The sequence below is a fragment of the Arachis hypogaea genome, chromosome 17 (genome assembly GCF_003086295.3).
Source record: "Arachis hypogaea cultivar Tifrunner chromosome 17, arahy.Tifrunner.gnm2.J5K5, whole genome shotgun sequence".
In the NCBI taxonomy this organism is placed as follows: Eukaryota; Viridiplantae; Streptophyta; class Magnoliopsida; order Fabales; family Fabaceae; genus Arachis; species Arachis hypogaea.
In genome coordinates, this window is record NC_092052.1 from 2,023,052 (window position 1) to 2,044,064 (window position 21,013).

At 37.1% G+C, this 21,013-nt stretch overlaps 1 protein-coding gene across 1 annotated transcript; it reads left to right on the forward strand.

Moving 5' to 3' along the window:
- The first annotated feature begins 4,165 nt into the window (after nucleotides 1-4,165).
- Nucleotides 4,166-7,485, forward strand: LOC112765740 (receptor-like protein 34). The gene has a single exon (XM_029294599.2). The coding sequence runs from the start codon at nucleotides 4,915-4,917 to the stop codon at nucleotides 7,285-7,287; it is 2,373 nt and encodes a 790-aa protein (XP_029150432.1). The 5' UTR covers nucleotides 4,166-4,914; the 3' UTR covers nucleotides 7,288-7,485.
- The last annotated feature ends 13,528 nt before the right edge of the window (nucleotides 7,486-21,013 follow it).

Below are 21,013 nucleotides of genomic sequence, written 5' to 3' on the forward strand. Positions count from 1 at the left end.
GCCCTAAAAGGCCAAAAAATTGTTCAAACGCTACCAAAATAAATAAAGAGTTTAAAAAAGAGGGGCCCACAGGCCGGGCCCCAATAGCCAAAATCACTTCTCAAGAGGATCACCACCAGCAGAGTCAGGGGGAACACCAGAAGCAGGAGTCGAAGAGGAAGTCGGAGGAGCGGTAGAGGAACTCGGAGCATCCTTGGAACGAGGAGGGGACTCTATGATCCTCTGACCCCGAGTCTTTAAATCAGACTCAGACTCCACCACGGGGACAGGAGGATCCACGATGGCACCATCAACTACAATCTTATCAGGGTCCAAAGGAGAAAGGTCCAAGTCAGGAGCAATAACTCCGACCTGTTCCTTGAAAATCCTCCAAGCCTCGTCAGCACCATCCGCAATAGAGTCCTCCAACTCGGTATAGGCCTTCCGAGCGTTCAGCAAGTCATTCTTTACAGACACAAGATCAGCAAACAAACTGTTGTAGCTGGCTTGCGCTGCTTTCCTCAAATCCATCTCCATGTTGCACTGGGCTTGCAACTTCTTCCCCTTCTCTCTGAGGCTGTCCCTCTCCTCCGTCAGTTTGGCGACTTTCCCCTCCAACTCCTTCTCATGCTCCTGATATATACGAAGCCTACCCTCCAGCTCCTCGACCCTCGAGGTCGTCCCTAAAGAGCTGATGGGAGTCTTCTCAAATATATCCAAGAGTTTGCCACAAACCCCCGCCGTCTTGAGACTCTCCTCAACCACAGTAGTGAGGTAGTGCCGAACAGAGACATCATCCATACTCATACGAGCATGAGGATAGATGTTCTTTCGGACGAACGCAAGAGCGTCCGCCTCACCAGTAGCGCCAGACTCTAAGGTCTTGCGCTTCTTTGGCTCTGGTTCAGGAGTAGGTCGGACGGGAGGGGGCGGCAGAGAAGAAGCAGAGGAAGAAATTACAATAGGTTGAGAGGAAGTCCCGACGTTCCGAGGAGGAGGAGGGGGAGAGACAACCATTCTAACACCTCCAGACCTGGCTCGAGACTTTGCCTTGGCTTCCTGAACCCTCTGGTAAGACTCTTGAGCATTTTTCTTTGCCATCTCTGCAAAAACAAAATGATAGCTAAAATCAGATAAAGTCGGAAAAAGAAATCGCAAGTCGGAAATAAGCAAGAAGTGCAAAAAGCTACCTAATTGTGGCTGGACAAAGGCCGGCGACCCCTGGAGAAATTTTTTAGTATCCAAGTATGGGGCCCTCCCCCACACTTCTCGGAGGAACCCCACAATGGCTACCTCGACCTCATTTAGGTCATCTAGACCATATTTCTCGCAGGGGGAGGCCTCCAGCCAATATAAAGGAAATCGGGGAGAGGAATGCTCATCCAGGAAAAAGGGGTGGTGACCCTCTACAGCTTGCACTTTGAAAAAATAGTTCTTGAAGTCGTGAAAGGACTCGTCAAAAAGGGTAAAAAGCCTCCGACCTTGAATGGCTCGAAAGGACACCCACTGTTGCTTATTATTTAGCCCACTGAAGGGTTTGGTCATATGGAAAAGGTAAAAGAAAATCCTTAGAGAAGTCGAAAACTCTAGAGCCTGGCTGATAAATTGATAAATTTTTAGAAAACCCCAAGAGTTGGGGTGAAGCTGGGTGGGAGCCACTCGGCAATGACGCAATACAGACATTTCAAACTCTGAAAAAGGGAGGAAAACGCCCAAACGAGTGACCATACTCTCATACATAAAAAAGAAATGAGGGGCCGTCTCGTCAGCCCTCCCGAAACAAACCCGGTCTTCTGGACCCGGGACTACCAACTCGTACTTGGGCTCATCTTCTTCAGAAGTACAAATTCTATAGTGAGTACGAAGGTGGGTGATAAATTCAGTGTCAACGGAGGGCTCCTCCCCTAGAACCGTAACGTCTACCCACTGGGAGAGAGCATCTACGGAAGCCATTTTCTTTTCTTAAAAAAGGGGGTGACAAGAAACCTACAAAAGAAAAGAAAATCAACACACGGTCTCTAAGGGAAGGGGCACGGAACTAAAGCCTACAAACCAAATCTACCTACAAGATAAAGGCACGCAAATAGAAAACATGTCACAGAAGGGAAAAACTAACCTTTGAGTCTGAAATCAAGACAGGAGGAAGTAAGAACCTTCGAAACGCAACAATACAGCACGAACAAATGCAAGGGAAATTTGAAAGATTGCAGAAATGAAACAACGAAAGAGAGGGAAAGTATTTATAAAAACGTTAGGGGCATAATGGTAAAATGGGGGCAGTCATTAATGAAGATGCACCGTTACCAAGGCCATTAAATCTCTACACACACCCCTAACGGACACGACGCTTGATTAGACGTAACTGTCAGAACCGAAAGGTCAAGAAAGATCACGTCGGTTCCTAAACCATCACGTCGGTCCTCCTGCAAATCGGCCAAAACCCCGAGTTGAATACTCGAACCCAACTCTTAAAAAGAAATTGGGCTCGAGTAGGGGCACTGTTCATACCCTGGCCCAATAAATAGGGCCCAAGATCTAAGCAAAGAAGCCCAACCCAAAGGGTTGGCCCTCCTCCAGTACCGGCCTTCGTCCCAGAAGTCGGTACTAAACACGACCTGCTCCAAAGAAGTCGGATACGAGGGTTAGCTGGCAGATAACACTCATTCGAATGAGTAACTGCCCCTAGAAACTCTCTAACCACTTCATAGAGCCATATCTTAACCTCCCTAAGATATGGGAACGGTTATCCGCCTAAAAAGGTGGCACTACTTCAGCGGTGGTTATTGGTTCACCACTATAAATACCCTGACTTCCCTCAGGTATCACTAAGTCCAATACATTCTAAACTTGCTTACACCCTTGCTAACTTAGGCATCGGAGTGTCTTTGCAGGTATCACCCCCCATCCTTTCGCACGTGCAAGTCGGACGGAGGAACACCGAGTTTCGGGCAAACGCGATAGTCTCCTCCCTCACACGTTTGGGCCTACCAACGTCATCCGGCCCACCAATCTCTGGTTACCCACCGTAACAGTTATTATATATCTTATTTAACTTATATTTTTGCAATAATTATATATTTACTGTTATGTGATAATAATTATATATTATATTTTTTTAATAATAAAGTATAAGACGACTAATATTTAATTGTCGATAAATATATTAATAGTTATTTTTATTGCTGCTAAAATTACAGAATAAGGCTACTAAAAATAATTTTTCTAGTAAGGTATAACTAATGGTCCTATGTTATTTTTTCAAAACAAATTGTATTAAAGAATTGGTATTCTCACTCCATGGCGTAATATAAGAACCCTCATTAGTTACTCCAGTTGTTTCTCACCATTTGACTCATTCAAAGGCTAATGAAATGAAATTATTTTCTAACCCATCCATGACGTTATTTTCATATTTAGTTTTTCATTCATTGCATGGAATGCTCCTTTTGTCTTGGACGTCTTTTTTCTCACGCCATTAATTTCATGATTGAAGCATAACACAATGCAAGTGCTCATCCAAGCTTATTAAGAACTTGCATTATTGTTAATTACCACTAATCTTAGTTACATCCATGACTAGGGAATGGGGAAGACTTGAGATTACGTTGATGAAGGGCTGGAATTAAATGTTCATTTTGAATAGTCTTTGACATGTATATTGATTGTGATGATATATATGCATTTCTTCTATTGTATTAATGACTGAAAATGGTAGAAATAGACATATATATAATAATTTAACTGGGTTAAAAATCTGCTAATAAAGAATTAAAATAGTGTTATCAAAATCAGAGTTAATGAGTTATTAAAGGATAGATTTCTTGAAGTCCGTTAGAAATTTAGAATCATATGCCTAATTTTAAAGGAAGTATGATATATAACCACTTAAAGGAAGTGTGTGTGTGTGTGTATATATATAAAGTTCATTATATTTTTATGGTTGCAGTATATATAAATACCATTGTTGGTTTATAGAAGAATAATATAATATATAATTGTGTAGCCGTAATTAATAATACCGTAATTTGAGAATCACATATATCATATATCTGAGTCTCTGAGTTAGAAGAAAACTTAGATTATGAATTAGTGTTGGACATTGATAGATTGGGATAGTATGAATATTATTGGTAGCTGTAGCTTTTAATATGGAAATCATGCATATGGCTGGGTATAGGTGCTTGTAATTCCAGTTAAAAAAAATATCTATAAATAGATGGATCCTAATTGATGAGTGACATACCAATACTATTTTCAAGTAAGCCATATATACATAAAATAAGCAAAAGCTTGAATCAATAATCAATGGGGTATTTGATGTTGTTGGTTGTTAGAGTGGTGTTGTGTGTGTATATGTTTATGATGTTTCATTTTGCATGTTTGTCTTCGCATCTATGCCATTCTCAAGACAGCTCTGCCTTGCTTCACTTTAAGACCCATTTCATTTTTAACCCTTCACTTTTTGACTATGATTATCACTATGACTATGAGTATGAGTATGAGTGCCCCCATGTTTATCCAAAGATGAGTACGTGGGAGAATGGGACAGATTGCTGCTCATGGATGGGTGTCACGTGTCACTCTGTGTCTGGCCACGTGATTGGCCTCGATCTCAGTTGTGGTGCACTTGTAGGTAATATTCATCCCAATAGCACTCTTTTTCATCTTACTCATCTCCAAACACTCAATCTTGCTTTCAATTTTTTCAATCATTCTCCATTCTCATCTCAGTTTAGTAAGCTTGTGAGTCTCACACACTTGAATTTATCTAATTGTGGGTTTCAAGGTGATATTCCTTCCCAAATCTCACACCTTTCCAAATTACAATCACTTGATCTCTCTTTTAATCGTGGTTTGATGTGGAAAGAAACTACTTAGAAGAGGTTGCTGCAAAACACAACATGTTTAAGAGAGATTGTATTGGATGACACAAATATGTCTTCAATTGGTCCAACACCAAATCCTTTGTCTTTGATTGCCAACTTGTCTTCCACTTTGGTTACTCTCCATCTTTCTAATACTGGAATAAGGGGTTCTTTGACAAATGACATACTTTGTTTACCCAATCTTCAACACCTCATTCTAAGAGGGAATGAATTGTCAGTCCATCTTTCCGAGTTGAGTTGTACCACTTCTCTTAGTATCTTGCATCTTTCATTTTGTGGTATCCAAGGGCCTATCTCTTCATCATTCTCTAATCTAACATACCTCACTTCCTTGAATTTGATGGAAAATCAACTCAACGGTTCAATCCCGTCATCACTTTTAAACCTTCAGCGTCTCACTCACCTCGATCTTTCAAGGAATAAGCTTAGTGGTCGAATTCCAAATGTGTTTGATAGGATAACCAACTTGCAAACTCTCTCTCTTAGTTATAATAATTTCCAAGGAAAGTTACCATCTTCACTGTTTACCTTAACTCGACTCTCTCAATTGGATTGTTCTGATAATCAAATTGAGGGGTCACTGCCCAATGAAGTAGCCTTTTCAAATCTTACCCAATTAATACTAAATAACAACCTGTTAAATGGGACAATTCCTTGGTGGCCTTTATCCCTCAAGTCTTTGACAATTTTGGATTTATCAAATAACCAATTGACAGGGGGCATAAACAGTCAAATCAAATCTTATTCTTTGGAATATCTGTACTTGTGTGACAATAAGTTTCAAGGAAACTTTTCAGAATCAATTTATGATCTTGTGAACCTTACTGAGTTGTGTTTGTCCTCAGACAATTGGAGCAATACTGTCAACTTTCCACTATTTTCTAAGCTCCAAAAATTGGAGTATCTTTCTCTTTCAGGTTGCAAGTCATTATTGCTAGAGTCTGAAACAAGTATTAATTACACTTTTTTCAATTTGTATGCACTACAGTTACTTTCTAACAATATCATTGGTTGGTCAAAGTTCTCAGGAAAATTTCCACAATTGAAACTTCTTGACTTGTCGAGTAATAAACTTGAAGGAAAGGTGCCCAAATGGATACATGATATACACTCATTATATCATTTGAAACTCTCACACAACATGTTCACATCAATAGGTCATCAATTCCCATGGTATCAATGTGAATACCTTGATCTTAGCTTCAACTTGATGGATGATGACATTTCTTCCTTCTTTTGTAATGCAACCTCTTTGAAAGTTATCAACTTGTCCCACAACAGATTCACAGGAACATTTCCACAGTGTCTTGCCAATACCTCATCCCTTGTAGATTTGGATATACAAATGAACAAACTTCATGGCAATTTATCAGATAATTTTAAGCAACTTCAACTTGAAACACTGAATCTCAATGGCAACCAGTTTGAAGGTTTATTGCCAAAATCTTTGTCCAATTGCACATATCTTGTGGATTTAGATCTCGGTAATAATCAATTTGAAGATACATTTCCCAATTGGCTCCAAAATCTATCAAAGTTGGAAATACTGGTCTTACGAGACAACAAGTTGTATGGTCCCATTGCCAATTTGAAATCTGAAAATATATTTCCAAGTTTGATTATTTTTGACATATCATGCAATAACTTTAGTGGCTCATTACCAAAAGCATTCATACAAAATTTTCAAGCCATGAAGATTGTTGATGATGAAGTGCAAAGCAGATTGGTAGATTATATTGACACTAGTGCTGGCAGTGGAGTGGAGAACATTCTTCCAGATTATGATAATTCTATAATTGCAACAATTAAAGGAGCCAATACCCGTTTTGCCAAAATTCCAACAGCCTTTGTAAATATAGATTTGTCAGAGAACAAATTTGAAGGAGAGATTCCAGATGATTTTGGGGAGCTTCATGGACTCATAGGCCTCAACCTTTCTCATAACAGACTTATTGGTCATATTCCCCACTCTTTGGGAAATTTGACAAATCTGGAATCATTGGATCTCTCCTCAAATATGCTTATTGGAGATATTCCTACTGAATTGACAAATCTAAACTTTCTTGAAGTCTTGAATCTTTCCCAAAACCAGTTGGTGGGACCAATACCCAGAGGAAAACAGTTTGAATCATTTTCAAACGATTCCTATGTGGGAAACATGGGGCTATGTGGCTTTCCATTGTCAATTCAATGCAACAACAATGTCCCTTTGCAACAAGATCCACCTTCTTCTGAGGCTGAAGACAAATTTGGGTTTGGTTGGAAACCAGTGGCAATAGGATATGCATGTGGAATGGTACTTGGAATTGGCTTGGGATGTTGTCTTTTCTCAGTTGGAAAGCCTCAATGGCTTGTGATCATCTTTGAAGGCAAAAGAATGAAAAAGAGGAGCCGTAGAAACCGGCATGCAAGAACAACCTAATGGCTACAACTTCTGCCTGGAAATTCCGTTTATCTTTTGTTGTAATGTAAATATGTAATAATTTATGCTTTTATATTTTATTTGTCTTGAGAGTGTATTTTTTTTTTCTTTTACATATCTGCAAGTTTTGGTGATATTTGTACTTATTATATTTGTAAGTGTGTTGATTGTTGTGAAGTGAATTATGTAGTTATAGTATATAATTGTCTCTCCAATATATTATATTTTTATGTTTTCATCATTCAAATTAAACAACACTTATTAGTTTCAACTCTTTCGCTTAATCATACTGTTTATAAACTAAGCCAAAAACAGAAGATAATAATCATTAAAAACAGATATTACGGAAATAAAAATGTCAAATAAGGATGATGAGTTTGGAAAACTCTAAATTAATATGTGTGATGACTAAACATTATTAAAATTAATTAATTGCAAAATTATTTAATCTGAATTTTTATTCAATACATTGATGATTATAATTTTGCTGCAGGTTTAATCATGGGCCGGAAACAAATGTATTGTGCTAAGCCCAATTTACACTCAGCCTTGGTTTTAATAACAAAAATAAATGTGGCTGTTTTAATGTTACTTGGGCCCAAATAATTTTCTGATCTAAGCCCAAGTGGGTTACATGCTTTCCACTTGCTTTATGCATGCTCCAAATTCTATCAGGAAAGCAAATGTTATTAATGGGCCAAGATCAAATATTGTTGCTACCAAGCCCAATGTTGATTCGAATCCATGAAGCAAATGAAATGCCTAAATGCTTCCAACGGATTCCACTTCATTATTTTGAAGGATTTCAAATTTAATTAATACATTGGAAACATAAGAAAAAGAGAGAAGATTGATTTGATGGCTATTATGACACTACACGCTACTCAACAAAGGGAAGTGGGAAACTTGAATTAACTTTTACATTCTCTCTCTTTGTTCATTGATTATTGTTCAAACCCATTGAATATTTTCTCTTTCTTCTCTCTCACAACTCTTTCTCTCTTCGGTCTTTACTCAGAAAATATTGGCAGCCATGGAAGCAAAAGTAAGCTACCGAGATGAAGAGAAAGCAAGCCTAAAGACCATCACAATGATGGCAAGAAAACATACTAAAATAAAAATGAGCTGTGGCTAAGATATTCACCAAATGTGGTTAGATTTGGTGAGGTTATCTTGAGTCTTTCATGCTCAAAATGGAAGAAGAAGATTCGGCCAGCTAGAGGAGATTCTTGAAGCATGGCTTGTCTTCGATTCTGCTCAACCACCACAGGAAGTAGCTAGAGTGGCGAAGTGATGGTTGAAGGCAGAGATTGAAGCAGATGAAGTCATCATCATCATGAAGCATCAAGGGCCAGAATTCCATCTTGGAGAGCAAGCCAAGGATGGAGAGCTCGGATTGATGAAGGGTGATGATCAAGAAAGGACTAGAGGTAATTGCATGTTGGTTAATGCATGGTTATCTCTTCTCTCTCTATGTGGCCGAACCGGTTTTGTTGAAGGAAGAAGAAGTTGGTTCAGTTTTGGCTTCAATAAGTGGAGGCTCCCCTCTTCTATATTAAGGGTGGACAGCCACTGTTTGAAGCAAGGAGAAAAATTGAGAGTGCAAGGCACAGAGTTCTCAGAGCTACCTGAGCTAACAGTTTTCTCTTCTCCTTCAATGTATTCAGTTTTGTATTTTTCTGTTTAATTTTGTCATGTCTTGAGTCTCATGGTAAAAGGCAAACAGTGAGGTTTGTAATGAAAAAGCCATAGAGCGGAAAAAGGCAGAGAGTGCAAAATTAAAAGAAAAAGCCATAGATGTCTTAGAGTTCCTTTGTACATCTGTGTTGTGTTTCATGATTCTGTGGGAATCCCCTTGTAAGTTGGGTTAGCACTTTACAAGTTGTAATCTGTTTGATTATAGTGAAATTCCATCATTGTTGTGATGGAGACTGGATGTAGGCTGCACTGCACTTAGCAGCCGAACCAGGATATATCTTGGTGTAATTTTCTTCCTCTCCTACTCCATTTCTGTTTTCTATTGCACAGGAGCAAAAACCGAAAATGTCTCGTGCCAAGTGACGAGACAAAATGAAAATGTCTCGTGGCTAGGGACGAGCTAAAAACAGAAAAGTCTCCTCTGAATCCAGCAAGTGTTAGCAAGCGAAAAAGGGGCTAAGATTCAACCCCCCCCTTCTCTTAGCCACTGAAACCATCAATTGGTATCAGAGCTTGGTCTCAAAGAGATCAAGCTTTGCAGCTTGGAGTAAAGATCCTCATGGCAGAAAACAGTGGCGCAAATGTGGTGTCTTATAATCTAACTGAAGGACAATCAAGCAACAGACCCCCTCTTTTCAATGGGAAAAACTATACCTATTGGAAGGAGAGGATGAAGATATTCGTACAAGCAGTGGATTACAGACTTTGGAAGATTATCCTCGAAGGGCCTAAATTTCCAACTACCACAAGTGCAGAAGGAGTTGTTTCTATCAAACCAGAAGCAAGATGGACCGAGGAAGATAGGAAGAAGGTGGAGTTAAATGCCAAGGCAATAAATCTGCTCAATTGTGCTATCAGCTTTGAGGAGTACCGACGGGTATCAAGATGCACAACGGCAAAGGAAATCTGGGACAAATTGCAAATCACCCATGAAGGAACCACCATTGTCAAGAAGACTCGGGCAGATATGCTAAACAGAGAATATGAAACGTTTGCAATGAAGGAAGGAGAGTCCATTGATGAACTCTTTGAACGTTTCAATGCTATCATTGTTGGCTTAGATGCTCTGGGAATTACACATTCTGATTCTGTGCTAGTGAGAAGAGTGTTGAGATGTCTCACAAAAGAGTGGGAGACTAAAGCTTTAATTATTTCTGAGAGTAGTAGCCTAGACTCCATAACACTTGATGATTTGAGAGGAAATCTTCTTGCTTTTGAAAATACCTATTTGAAAAAAGATACAAAAAAGAAAGGAATTGCATTTTCTTCTGTGACTAACCCCCTGGATGATGAATCCAGTGATAACTCTTCTGAAAATGAGTTTGTTTTATTTGCAAAAAAATTCAGGAAAATGGCTAAGCTCAGAGGCAAAGGCAGCAGCACAAGGAAAGTGAAGAAAGACCTCAGCAAGGTAACTTGCTACAATTGCAAGGAAATGGGGCATTTCAAATCTGATTGTCCCAAGCTGAAGAAGGAGGAAAAGCCAAAAAGAGGAAAGAAGAAAGGACTGATGGCCACATGGGAAGACTTGGAGAATGATTCTGATGATGATGATGAAGAAACCGAGACCAAGTTACAAACATGTCTCATGGCAGACCACATAGATCAGGTAGTCTTTCATAACCCTAACACTGAAGATCTCCATCTTATGATAGACCACCTTTCTGAAAAAATAAGATGTTTTCTGCTGGAAAATCAAGAACTTGAACAGCAAATTACCATTCTTAAGGCCGAAAACAGTTTTCTAAAAGAAAAAGTGAGAGAGGCCGAAACTGCTTGTGATCTTGTTGAAGAAAATAAGCAGTTAAGAGCCCAAGTTAGGAGCTGTGAAAGTAACCATTGTGTTCTTGCATATGTGGACTGTTTTAAACAAAATGAAGAGTTGCTTAAAAAGGTTAAAAGACTTGAGGAAGACTTAGCCAAATTTACACAAAGTTCTGAAAGTTTAAATCACATCTTGGCTAGTCAAAAACCTCTTTATGATAAGGCTGGGTTGGGGTTTCATAAATCTGAAAATTCACATTTTGAAAATATTGCTTCATCTTCTAATGACATAAGATTTCAAGATCCCACCTACTTTAACAAAAAGGCAACTCCAAGATTTTGTAGACTATGCAATCGGAATGGACACTTTCCCATTCAATGCTTTTTCGGTGAAAGAATGGTTGGTAACAAGGTTTATAAAATTGTTTTTGATTACAATGGCTTAGGACATAGAAGATGGTTTAACGTAAAAGGATCCAAAAAGATTTGGATACCTAAGGTTTTAAGCATTGTTTTGTAGGTGTGCCTAGCATCCCAAAGGAAAGAAAATGTGTGGTATATGGACAGCGGATGCTCTAGGCATATGACCGGAAAGGCAACCTTCTTCATAAAGCTTGATGACTATGATGGAGGACTTGTCACTTTCGGTGATGATGCAAAAGGAAAAATTGTGGCTGTTGGGAAAGTTGTATTGTGAAGGATATTGATTCAGATTGTGAAGAGGCTGGAACAAGTAAAGAAAATCCCAAATCTGTTCAAATTGAAGAATCTGTCAGCCCGGTTTTGTCTCGTCAGATTGTAGGAGAAACTTCCAATTTATCTCCTGAGCAGACACGAGAAACTGAAACAGTGAGACCATCAGAAGTTCATCAAAGTTCAACACCTGGCCGAAAACCTAGAGAATGGAAGTCTATGAGAGGTTATCCTCATGACTTCATCATTGGTGATCCCTCTCATGGTGTAACAACAAGATCCTCTACCAAAAGGCAAACCGAACCAAGCAACTTTGCTCTCTTGTCACAAATGGAGCCCAACAATGTCAAACAAGCTCTTGAAGATCCATCATGGGTCAAGGCTATGCAAGAGGAGCTGGCTCAATTCGACAAGAATGAGGTTTGGACACTAGTACCTCATCCGGATGGTAAGAAAGTTACTGGTACTAAGTGGGTATTTAAAAATAAACTTGGTGAGGATGGACAAGTTGTTCGTAACAAGGCTAGATTAGTGGCCCAAGGTTACGATCAAGAAGAGGGTATAGATTTTGATGAATCTTTTGCTCCGGTAGCTAGAATGGAAGCAATTAGATTGCTTCTTGCCTATGCCGCCCATAAAGGTTTCAAATGTTTCAAATGGATGTTAAGTGTGCTTTCCTTAATGGCTTTATTGATAGAGAAGTGTATGTGGCACAACCCCCCGGTTTTGAACAAAAAGAGTTTCCAAATCATGTTTTCAAATTAACTAAGGCTCTTTATGGTCTTAGACAAGCTCCAAGAGCTTGGTATGAAAGGCTTAGTGCCTTCTTGCTGGAAAATCAATTTCAAAGGGGTACCACCGACACTACTTTATTTATTAAAGCATCTAATGATGACATACTTCTTGTTCAAGTTTATGTTGATGACATTGTATTTGGATCGGCCAACATTTCCTTGTGTGAAGAGTTTGGAAAACTCATGACTAGTGAGTTTGAAATGAGTTTAATGGGAGAGCTTACCTTCTTTCTTGGCCTCCAAATTAAACAAACTCCTAGTGGTACTTTTATTTACCAAGGAAAGTATGCAAAAGAACTTATCAAAAAGTTTGGCCTAGAAAATTCCAAAGCAATGAGTACACCAATGCATCCCAACACAAAACTTGAAAAGGATGATGATGGTCAAGATGTGGATGAAACAAGGTATAGAGGAATGATAGGTTCACTCATGTACCTTACCTCCTCTAGACCGGATATTGTTCAAAGTGTGGGTGTATGTTCAAGATTTCAATCTCACCCAAAAGAATCCCATCTTACGGCTGTTAAACGCATCATTAGATACATTAAGGGAACTTGTGATTATGGCTTGTGGTATCCTAAATCTGATGAATTTTGTGCAGTAGGGTTTTGTGATGCAGATTATGCGGGAGATAGAGTGGATAGAAGAAGCACGTCAGGCATGTGTTGCTTCCTTGGAAGCTCTCTCAACATGTGGTCAAGCAAGAAACAAGCCACAGTGGCTTTATCCACCGCTGAAGCAGAATATATTTCCGCATCTGCATGTTGCACTCAATTAATTTGGTTAAAAACACAATTGGAAGATTACAAATTAAAAATCAATAGTATACCCCTATTTTGTGATAATATGAGTGCAATAAATATTTCAAAAAATCCTGTTTTGCACTCAAGAACTAAGCACATTGAGATAAAATATCATTTTATTAGGGAACATGTGCAAAAGGGTACTATTGATATTCAATTTGTAAAATCAGAAGACCAAATTGCTGATATTTTTACAAAACCCCTCTGTGAAGACAGATTCTGCACCTTGAGAAAAAGATTGGGAATGTTTGATTTAAGTTTTATTGAAAATTTGTGAATATTTGATTCTGTTCAGTTTTGTCTCGTAGGTTTGGACGAGATAAAAAACGCAAGCTTGATGGAGGAGCTCTGTTCAGGGGGAGGCAACACAAATTTAAATTCTTCTGGGCCCCACCTAATAAATTCTGACCCCACCATGGCAGTTTAGTTAGTTATTCCTTCCTTGAAAAAATAAAATCACAAAATTTTTTAGATTGTCTTTTCAAATCTAGTTGGAAGATACATGTTGTCAAATCATATCTTCTCCTTCCAACTAAATCCCTTGATTCAAGGAAAAACTCCCTCTTTATCACTTTTTGAAACTCCCATTTGGATAATAACCGTGCCATTATGGTCATTAACCTCCCATCATCTCTCTCCAATCCTCATTTATTGCACCTCTAACCTCCTTCCATCCTCCTCTCATTCGGCCATCACCCCTTCATATTCAACCCCTCATTCATCCACCATGAAAAAGAAAACCGCTGTTAGGCGAAGTAGCCGAACCCCCATTCCAAAAAACCCACCTTTCTCATCACCTCCAACCCATACACATATCCATCTCCATTCTACCTCATCCTCTTCTCAGTCACCACCCTCCAAGAAAACCGAAACCATGCGCCGAAAGGTTATTGCTCAGAAAACCTCAGGGAGAGGCAAGACAGGGAAGAACAAGCAACCAAGTGTTGAAGAAGATGAAGAAACATCACATACTACTCCACCTCCATCACCACCAAAAAGAACTACCCCTCATACAAAAAGCTCCCAAAAGAAACAGAAAACCTTTGCTCTGCATGACACAAGCGAACCCCCCAATCTGGAATCTCTAGAGTTCAAAAACAAATTCCACAAAACTCATTCACATTTTGATCCTTCTCGCTTCCAATCATGTGCCTTCTATGAATTTCACAAAGACGTTCTTCTGCAGCGCAATCTCTGCCCCTCTTACTTGGTGAACCTTCCAAATCTTGCCACCAAAGGAATGAACTTTTCGTCTTTGTTTGATGCTCTGAAATGGACTCCTCTGACTCACATTCAGAAATTGGTATACCCGGGGCTGGTCCGGGAATTTTATGCAAACATGCGCCTGATTGGTGGGTCAATCCACTCTTATGTCAAGCGTGTTTACATAACCCTCACTCCTCAAACCATTGGTGCTCCCCTTGGGTATGAAGATGAGGGACCAAAGGTTTATATGGTTGATAAATGGGATGATCAAGTGGGAGTTACTCAACAAACTGTAATGCAACACATCTGTGCCAACCTGTCCGGGCTTGATGGATTAATCCCAACTCACAAATCCCTCGGCCCAGAGAACTCTCTGTTACACCGTATCATCACTCATATCATCACTCCTCAAAGTGGTTCTCATCATAGAGTAACAGTTTCTGACTCTATCATCCTCTTTGCTCTTATTACTTCCACTCCAATTTCATTTGCTTATATTATGACACGTCATATGTGGGAAGCAGTAAGAAGCACAAAAAAGGCTAATCTTCCTTATGGCATGTTTCTTACATGTATATTTGAATATTTTAAGGTTGATTTGTCTAATGAATCTGTTGAGAACAAAGTGTCACAGATTAAAGGAGGAGGAGTTTCGAACAAGAAAAGCAAGAAATCTGTTGCCTCCGAACCCTCTCTAAGCGATTTCGAAAGCCACCCTGAACCCTCAAAGGTGTCGGCATCCATCAGGGAGACTCTCAGTGAATTCCGCAATATGTCCAAATTAATGCTTAAGTCAAGCAAGGCTGCCCGGAAACTGGCGTATGCAAATGAGAAAGCCTGGAGGAAGTGCTATGAAAGGGTCGGTTTCATGATTCAAACCTTTGATGATGAAATGAGAACAGGAGATTCTGAAGATGATTCTGGTTCTGAGTTCAATGTTTCTGATGATTAGTGACTATTCCTCTACTTTTATTTGATATTGGCAACAATAGGCTCAATCCTTCTTTTGTTTTTTGTAAAGGCATGACTTGATACTCCCTGCCGTATGATACTCTGAACAATTACTGCTTTGTTATAAATATTATGTATTGCTCATGTCTCTTGTTGCAGGTTTTTATGCCCCTTGATGCCAAAAGGGGGAGGAAATTTAGATTCCAAAATTGAAATTGGAATAAAACAGGGGCTGAAAAACAGGGGATAACAGGGGCTGAAAAACAGGGGATAAGGGTTGAAATTTTCAAATTGAAAATTCATGATTACCCTTATTCAAAGAAAGCATGTTTCTATTATATTTCCTGCTGTATGTACTGCATTTGGCATTTGGTTTACTATGATGTTTGATATATTGATGCCTGGCTGATGGTTCATCTTTGATAAACCTGTTGGTTTGAAAATTTACATTTGGCAGTTCCTTTAAGCTGTGTTATTTAACAACTGCCATGTTTTGATGTGCTAATATGTGTTTCAAAAATATTTTCCTTATTTTGAATGACATTGCTCTGATATCTGGACTGGAAAATATTTGGAAATTTTCTGAACAACACTGGTTTGTGTTCTGTTGATATGTGTATGTTTGAGCAGTAAATCAGTTTATGATATCAAAAGAGATTTGATTATCAATTAAAACTGCTCATAAATCAAGCATTTAGCATCTTAAAATGTGCTAAATAACATTGTCATTAGAAGCTTGATTAAAGTGTTACAGGTTAGTGCTTCCCTTGGTAACATAAGCATACATTAAGGGGGAGCAATGTGACATTTTGAAAGGGGGAGAAATTCAAATTCAAAAGGAGTACTCTTACTCAATTTTAAATTTCTTTCCATTTCAATTTTAATATTGTTTGTCATCAAGGGGGAGATTGATGAGTTTGGAAAACTCTAAATTAATATGTGTGATGACTAAACATTATTAAAATTAATTAATTGCAAAATTATTTAATCTGAATTTTTATTCAATACATTGATGATTATAATTTTGCTGCAGGTTTAATCATGGGCCGGAAACAAATGTATTGTGCTAAGCCCAATTTACACTCAGCCTTGGTTTTAATAACAAAAATAAATGTGGCTGTTTTAATGTTACTTGGGCCCAAATAATTTTCTGATCTAAGCCCAAGTGGGTTACATGCTTTCCACTTGCTTTATGCATGCTCCAAATTCTATCAGGAAAGCAAATGTTATTAATGGGCCAAGATCAAATATTGTTGCTACCAAGCCCAATGTTGATTCGAATCCATGAAGCAAATGAAATGCCTAAATGCTTCCAACGGATTCCACTTCATTATTTTGAAGGATTTCAAATTTAATTAATACATTGGAAACATAAGAAAAAGAGAGAAGATTGATTTGATGGCTATTATGACACTACACGCTACTCAACAAAGGGAAGTGGGAAACTTGAATTAACTTTTACATTCTCTCTCTTTGTTCATTGATTATTGTTCAAACCCATTGAATATTTTCTCTTTCTTCTCTCTCACAACTCTTTCTCTCTTCGGTCTTTACTCAGAAAATATTGGCAGCCATGGAAGCAAAAGTAAGCTACCGAGATGAAGAGAAAGCAAGCCTAAAGACCATCACAATGATGGCAAGAAAACATACTAAAATAAAAATGAGCTGTGGCTAAGATATTCACCAAATGTGGTTAGATTTGGTGAGGTTATCTTGAGTCTTTCATGCTCAAAATGGAAGAAGAAGATTCGGCCAGCTAGAGGAGATTCTTGAAGCATGGCTTGTCTTCGATTCTGCTCAACCACCACAGGAAGTAGCTAGAGTGGCGAAGTGATGGTTGAAGGCAGAGATTGAAGCAGATGAAGTCATCATCATCATGAAGCATCAAGGGCCAGAATTCCATCTTGGAGAGCAAGCCAAGGATGGAGAGCTCGGATTGATGAAGGGTGATGATCAAGAAAGGACTAGAGGTAATTGCATGTTGGTTAATGCATGGTTATCTCTTCTCTCTCTATGTGGCCGAACCGGTTTTGTTGAAGGAAGAAGAAGTTGGTTCAGTTTTGGCTTCAATAAGTGGAGGCTCCCCTCTTCTATATTAAGGGTGGACAGCCACTGTTTGAAGTAAGGAGAAAAATTGAGAGTGCAAGGCACAGAGTTCTCAGAGCTACCTGAGCTAACAGTTTTCTCTTCTCCTTCAATGTATTCAGTTTTGTATTTTTCTGTTTAATTTTGTCATGTCTTGAGTCTCATGGTAAAAGGCAAACAGTGAGGTTTGTAATGAAAAAGCCATAGAGCGGAAAAAGGCAGAGAGTGCAAAATTAAAAGAAAAAGCCATAGATGTCTTAGAGTTCCTTTGTACATCTGTGTTGTGTTTCATGATTCTGTGGGAATCCCCTTGTAAGTTGGGTTAGCACTTTACAAGTTGTAATCTGTTTGATTATAGTGAAATTCCATCATTGTTGTGATGGAGACTGGATGTAGGCTGCACTGCACTTAGCAGCCGAACCAGGATATATCTTGGTGTAATTTTCTTCCTCTCCTACTCCATTTCTGTTTTCTATTGCACAGGAGCAAAAACCGAAAATGTCTCGTGCCAAGTGACGAGACAAAATGAAAATGTCTCGTGGCTAGGGACGAGCTAAAAACAGAAAAGTCTCCTCTGAATCCAGCAAGTGTTAGCAAGCGAAAAAGGGGCTAAGATTCAACCCCCCCTTCTCTTAGCCACTGAAACCATCAAAGGATAAAGACCATCTCGACAGGGTAAGGATTAAAACTCCATTTAATAGTTTGTTGTTGACCAATAGATTGCTATATGCACAAAGTGAAAATCGAACTTCCAATAATTACTTAAGTGAATTAGTGAGTTAACTACTAGACTAACCCAAATTTATTTGCACCTCTTTTACTTTATTTATCAGTTTTTCTTTGTTGGTCGTGACTTTTAATTATCAGTTTGTGAAAGAAAAATGTCTAGTCTTATTGTAGTGCAACTTTTGTTGGTTACTAAGCTGTGCAACTTTTTGTTCCACATAGGCATTAGTATGCTACTCGACGCTGTATTTTTGTGTTTTTAATGGTTTATGGTTCTATATTTATATGAGAAAGTATAGGAAGCCAATGACCTAAGCGTACAATGTGTACAATGAAGATTTAGAAAATATGTTGCAAGTTACATATGTTTACAAGTTTTATATAAGTTTACAAGTTATATATGTTGCAATAAGGAGAAAAAATATTTTTTTAAGGATATAATGTGTTGTAATTTTTAAATTAATAAGTTGTATGGGCCAAGTCAGCTTCAAAACCAAAGATTAATTTCCAAGTTTTTTTTATCAGAGTAAATATGTAAATTCCCAAGTTTAATTGTATAATTTTAACAATTTGTTATTATTTTAAAAGATCTCAAAATGAATCGGTTCTTTTGTATTAAAAACTAGCTTGTGTTATAATAACATTTTTTAGGATTCAATTGTTGTATAATAAAATTTAGATTTAATTATTCTGTTGGTCTTTATAAATTTATCAATTTTATAATTATATCTCTATAATTATAAAAAACTTTTAATATAATAAAAAATATTTAAAACTAAAACTGTAATTTAAAATCGTTGAATACCAATTTAAATATTTATTCTAATTTTTTTATATCTTGCAATAAGACCACATCAATTCATCCCAACAAATACGACTCGTTATTACAAATTTTCCAACCTTTTCCTCACTGCACGCTTGACTGTTTGACTATCCGGATTGGGGAGCTAATATAAATAAATATAATAATATAAGTATTATTTATATTATTTATACAATAATATCTAGTATACTACTACTCCAAAAAGAAAATTTTAATTAACTCTTTACCTTTTGAAATCATTATCACATTACTTTTACATTGGATAATAATATTTATGATTATTCTACTTATTGAATTGTAAAAAAATAATAATAAAATATGTAGACTTTTTCCTATAATAATTTGATATATATCACTACTCTTATAATGTTTTTATTAATTTGATAATATGTTAACACATAATAATAACAATACCAAAAAATTCACGATTTATTTTGTTTGATTCAAAGAATATTTCCCATATAACTTTCTTATTACATAATTAAATATTGTAGTACATAATTACAATATAATAAAAATTGCATTAAAACTAATTTTTGTCATAAATGACTTCATTTCCCTTTAATAACAAATCCTGTGTTATTTTTTCAAAACAAATTGTATTGATGAATTGATACTCTCATTCCATATAAGATCTCTCACAACTCACAAGTCACTCCAACTCTTCTTTCTCGTTTGACTCCATTCAAAGACTAGTGATGAAATGAAATTATTTTTCAACACCCATCCATGACGCTATTTCCATATGTAACTTCCAATCATTTACATATAAAGTATTGACGTGAATTCATGGACAAAAGACGTTTGGTCAGTCAAGCTAAGAGAAACTTATATTTTAAAATGGAAGGAGCATTTTTTTATTTAACTAATTAATTTTAACAAGACTGATTTCATCGTGTAAAAGAGTTTTTTTTTTCTAAAATTTATTAGATTTAAATTAAATTATTAAGAATATAAATTTATTAGTCTTTATTCTTGTGAGATAACTTTTAAAATTAAGTCGATATTACTTAATTATGACTAATAAATAAAACAACTAACTAATAAAAAGTGCTTCTCCTAATTGTTAATTTGATATCAGATTTTTAAAGTATATTATTATTTTTCTTTTACTTCAATAATTAAAGGCAAAACATTAACAACACGGCTAAAGAAAGACTTTATACTTTATAGACAAATAATGTACGCAAGTGATAGACGGGTTCAGTGAAATTGCTTAACTTTGATCACATTATTTTCCTTCCAAACTTTTTTTTTTTTTCATTTTAGTTTTGAAATTAAATAATGAGAATGAACAAAGTATTTAAATTTAGATTATTGTATGTTCTCCTAAAAATTACATCATAATTGATAGTAATGTATCAAGCGAAGTTCATTTTCATGATTAAAGTGTAACAGAATAGTTTGTATATTGTATTGGGTCAATATAATGACTGAAAATGCAAGAAATAGCCGTCTATCTATCTATTCTTAATATATAAAAGTAGGTACATAGGTTTACCCACATTATTTCTAAGTTTTTTCTCTTCTTCTCCTAACGCCATGTCAGTACCAACGCTTACTTGGCAAAATTTTAGAATCCACTATTCAAATCTTGCCAAATCAACTTTTATTTTCACATCAAAAAACAACTAAAAAACACAATAAAAACCAACAAATTAACTTTTTCTAAATCAATCATTATTTCTAAAAAAACAAAAACACAAATTAACATTTACCCCAACAAAAAGCTCTCAAAACCAAAGAGCTTATTACCTTTCTCAAACTCTCACCCTCTTAGCACCTCTCCGTACCAAGATCCTATTTTCTTCATCCTCTTCCGGTCCCATCCTATTTCTTCCATCATCTTCCGGTCCCATGAGCCATTGTTTTTTCCTCAAAACAAATTGTACATCGCGATCTCCGGCGGAGCCGCATTGCATAAATTGCAGAAACCAGGGCAAACTCCATTCCTCCTCTTGCGGTTCCCCTGCCAGAGCTCAATTCTGGGTCTCAAACCAATGCCATTCGGCGCCGCCAACGTAGGAAATTTGTCTCAAGTATCTTCCTAAAGATTTCCAACTTTGCCGTTTATTCTTTTTATTGTTCAATATCATTTTCAATAGGCCTATTTATTTGCTATAAATAATAACATTTTAATTGTAAACTCATTGCAAGTAGTACAAGTTTATGTATTCCTCTTT

What these genes read in the sequence shown, in the direction of transcription:
- LOC112765740 (XM_029294599.2), top strand. Translation starts at nt 4,915, where the DNA reads ATGTCTTCAATTGGTCCAACACCAAATCCTTTGTCTTTGATTGCCAAC.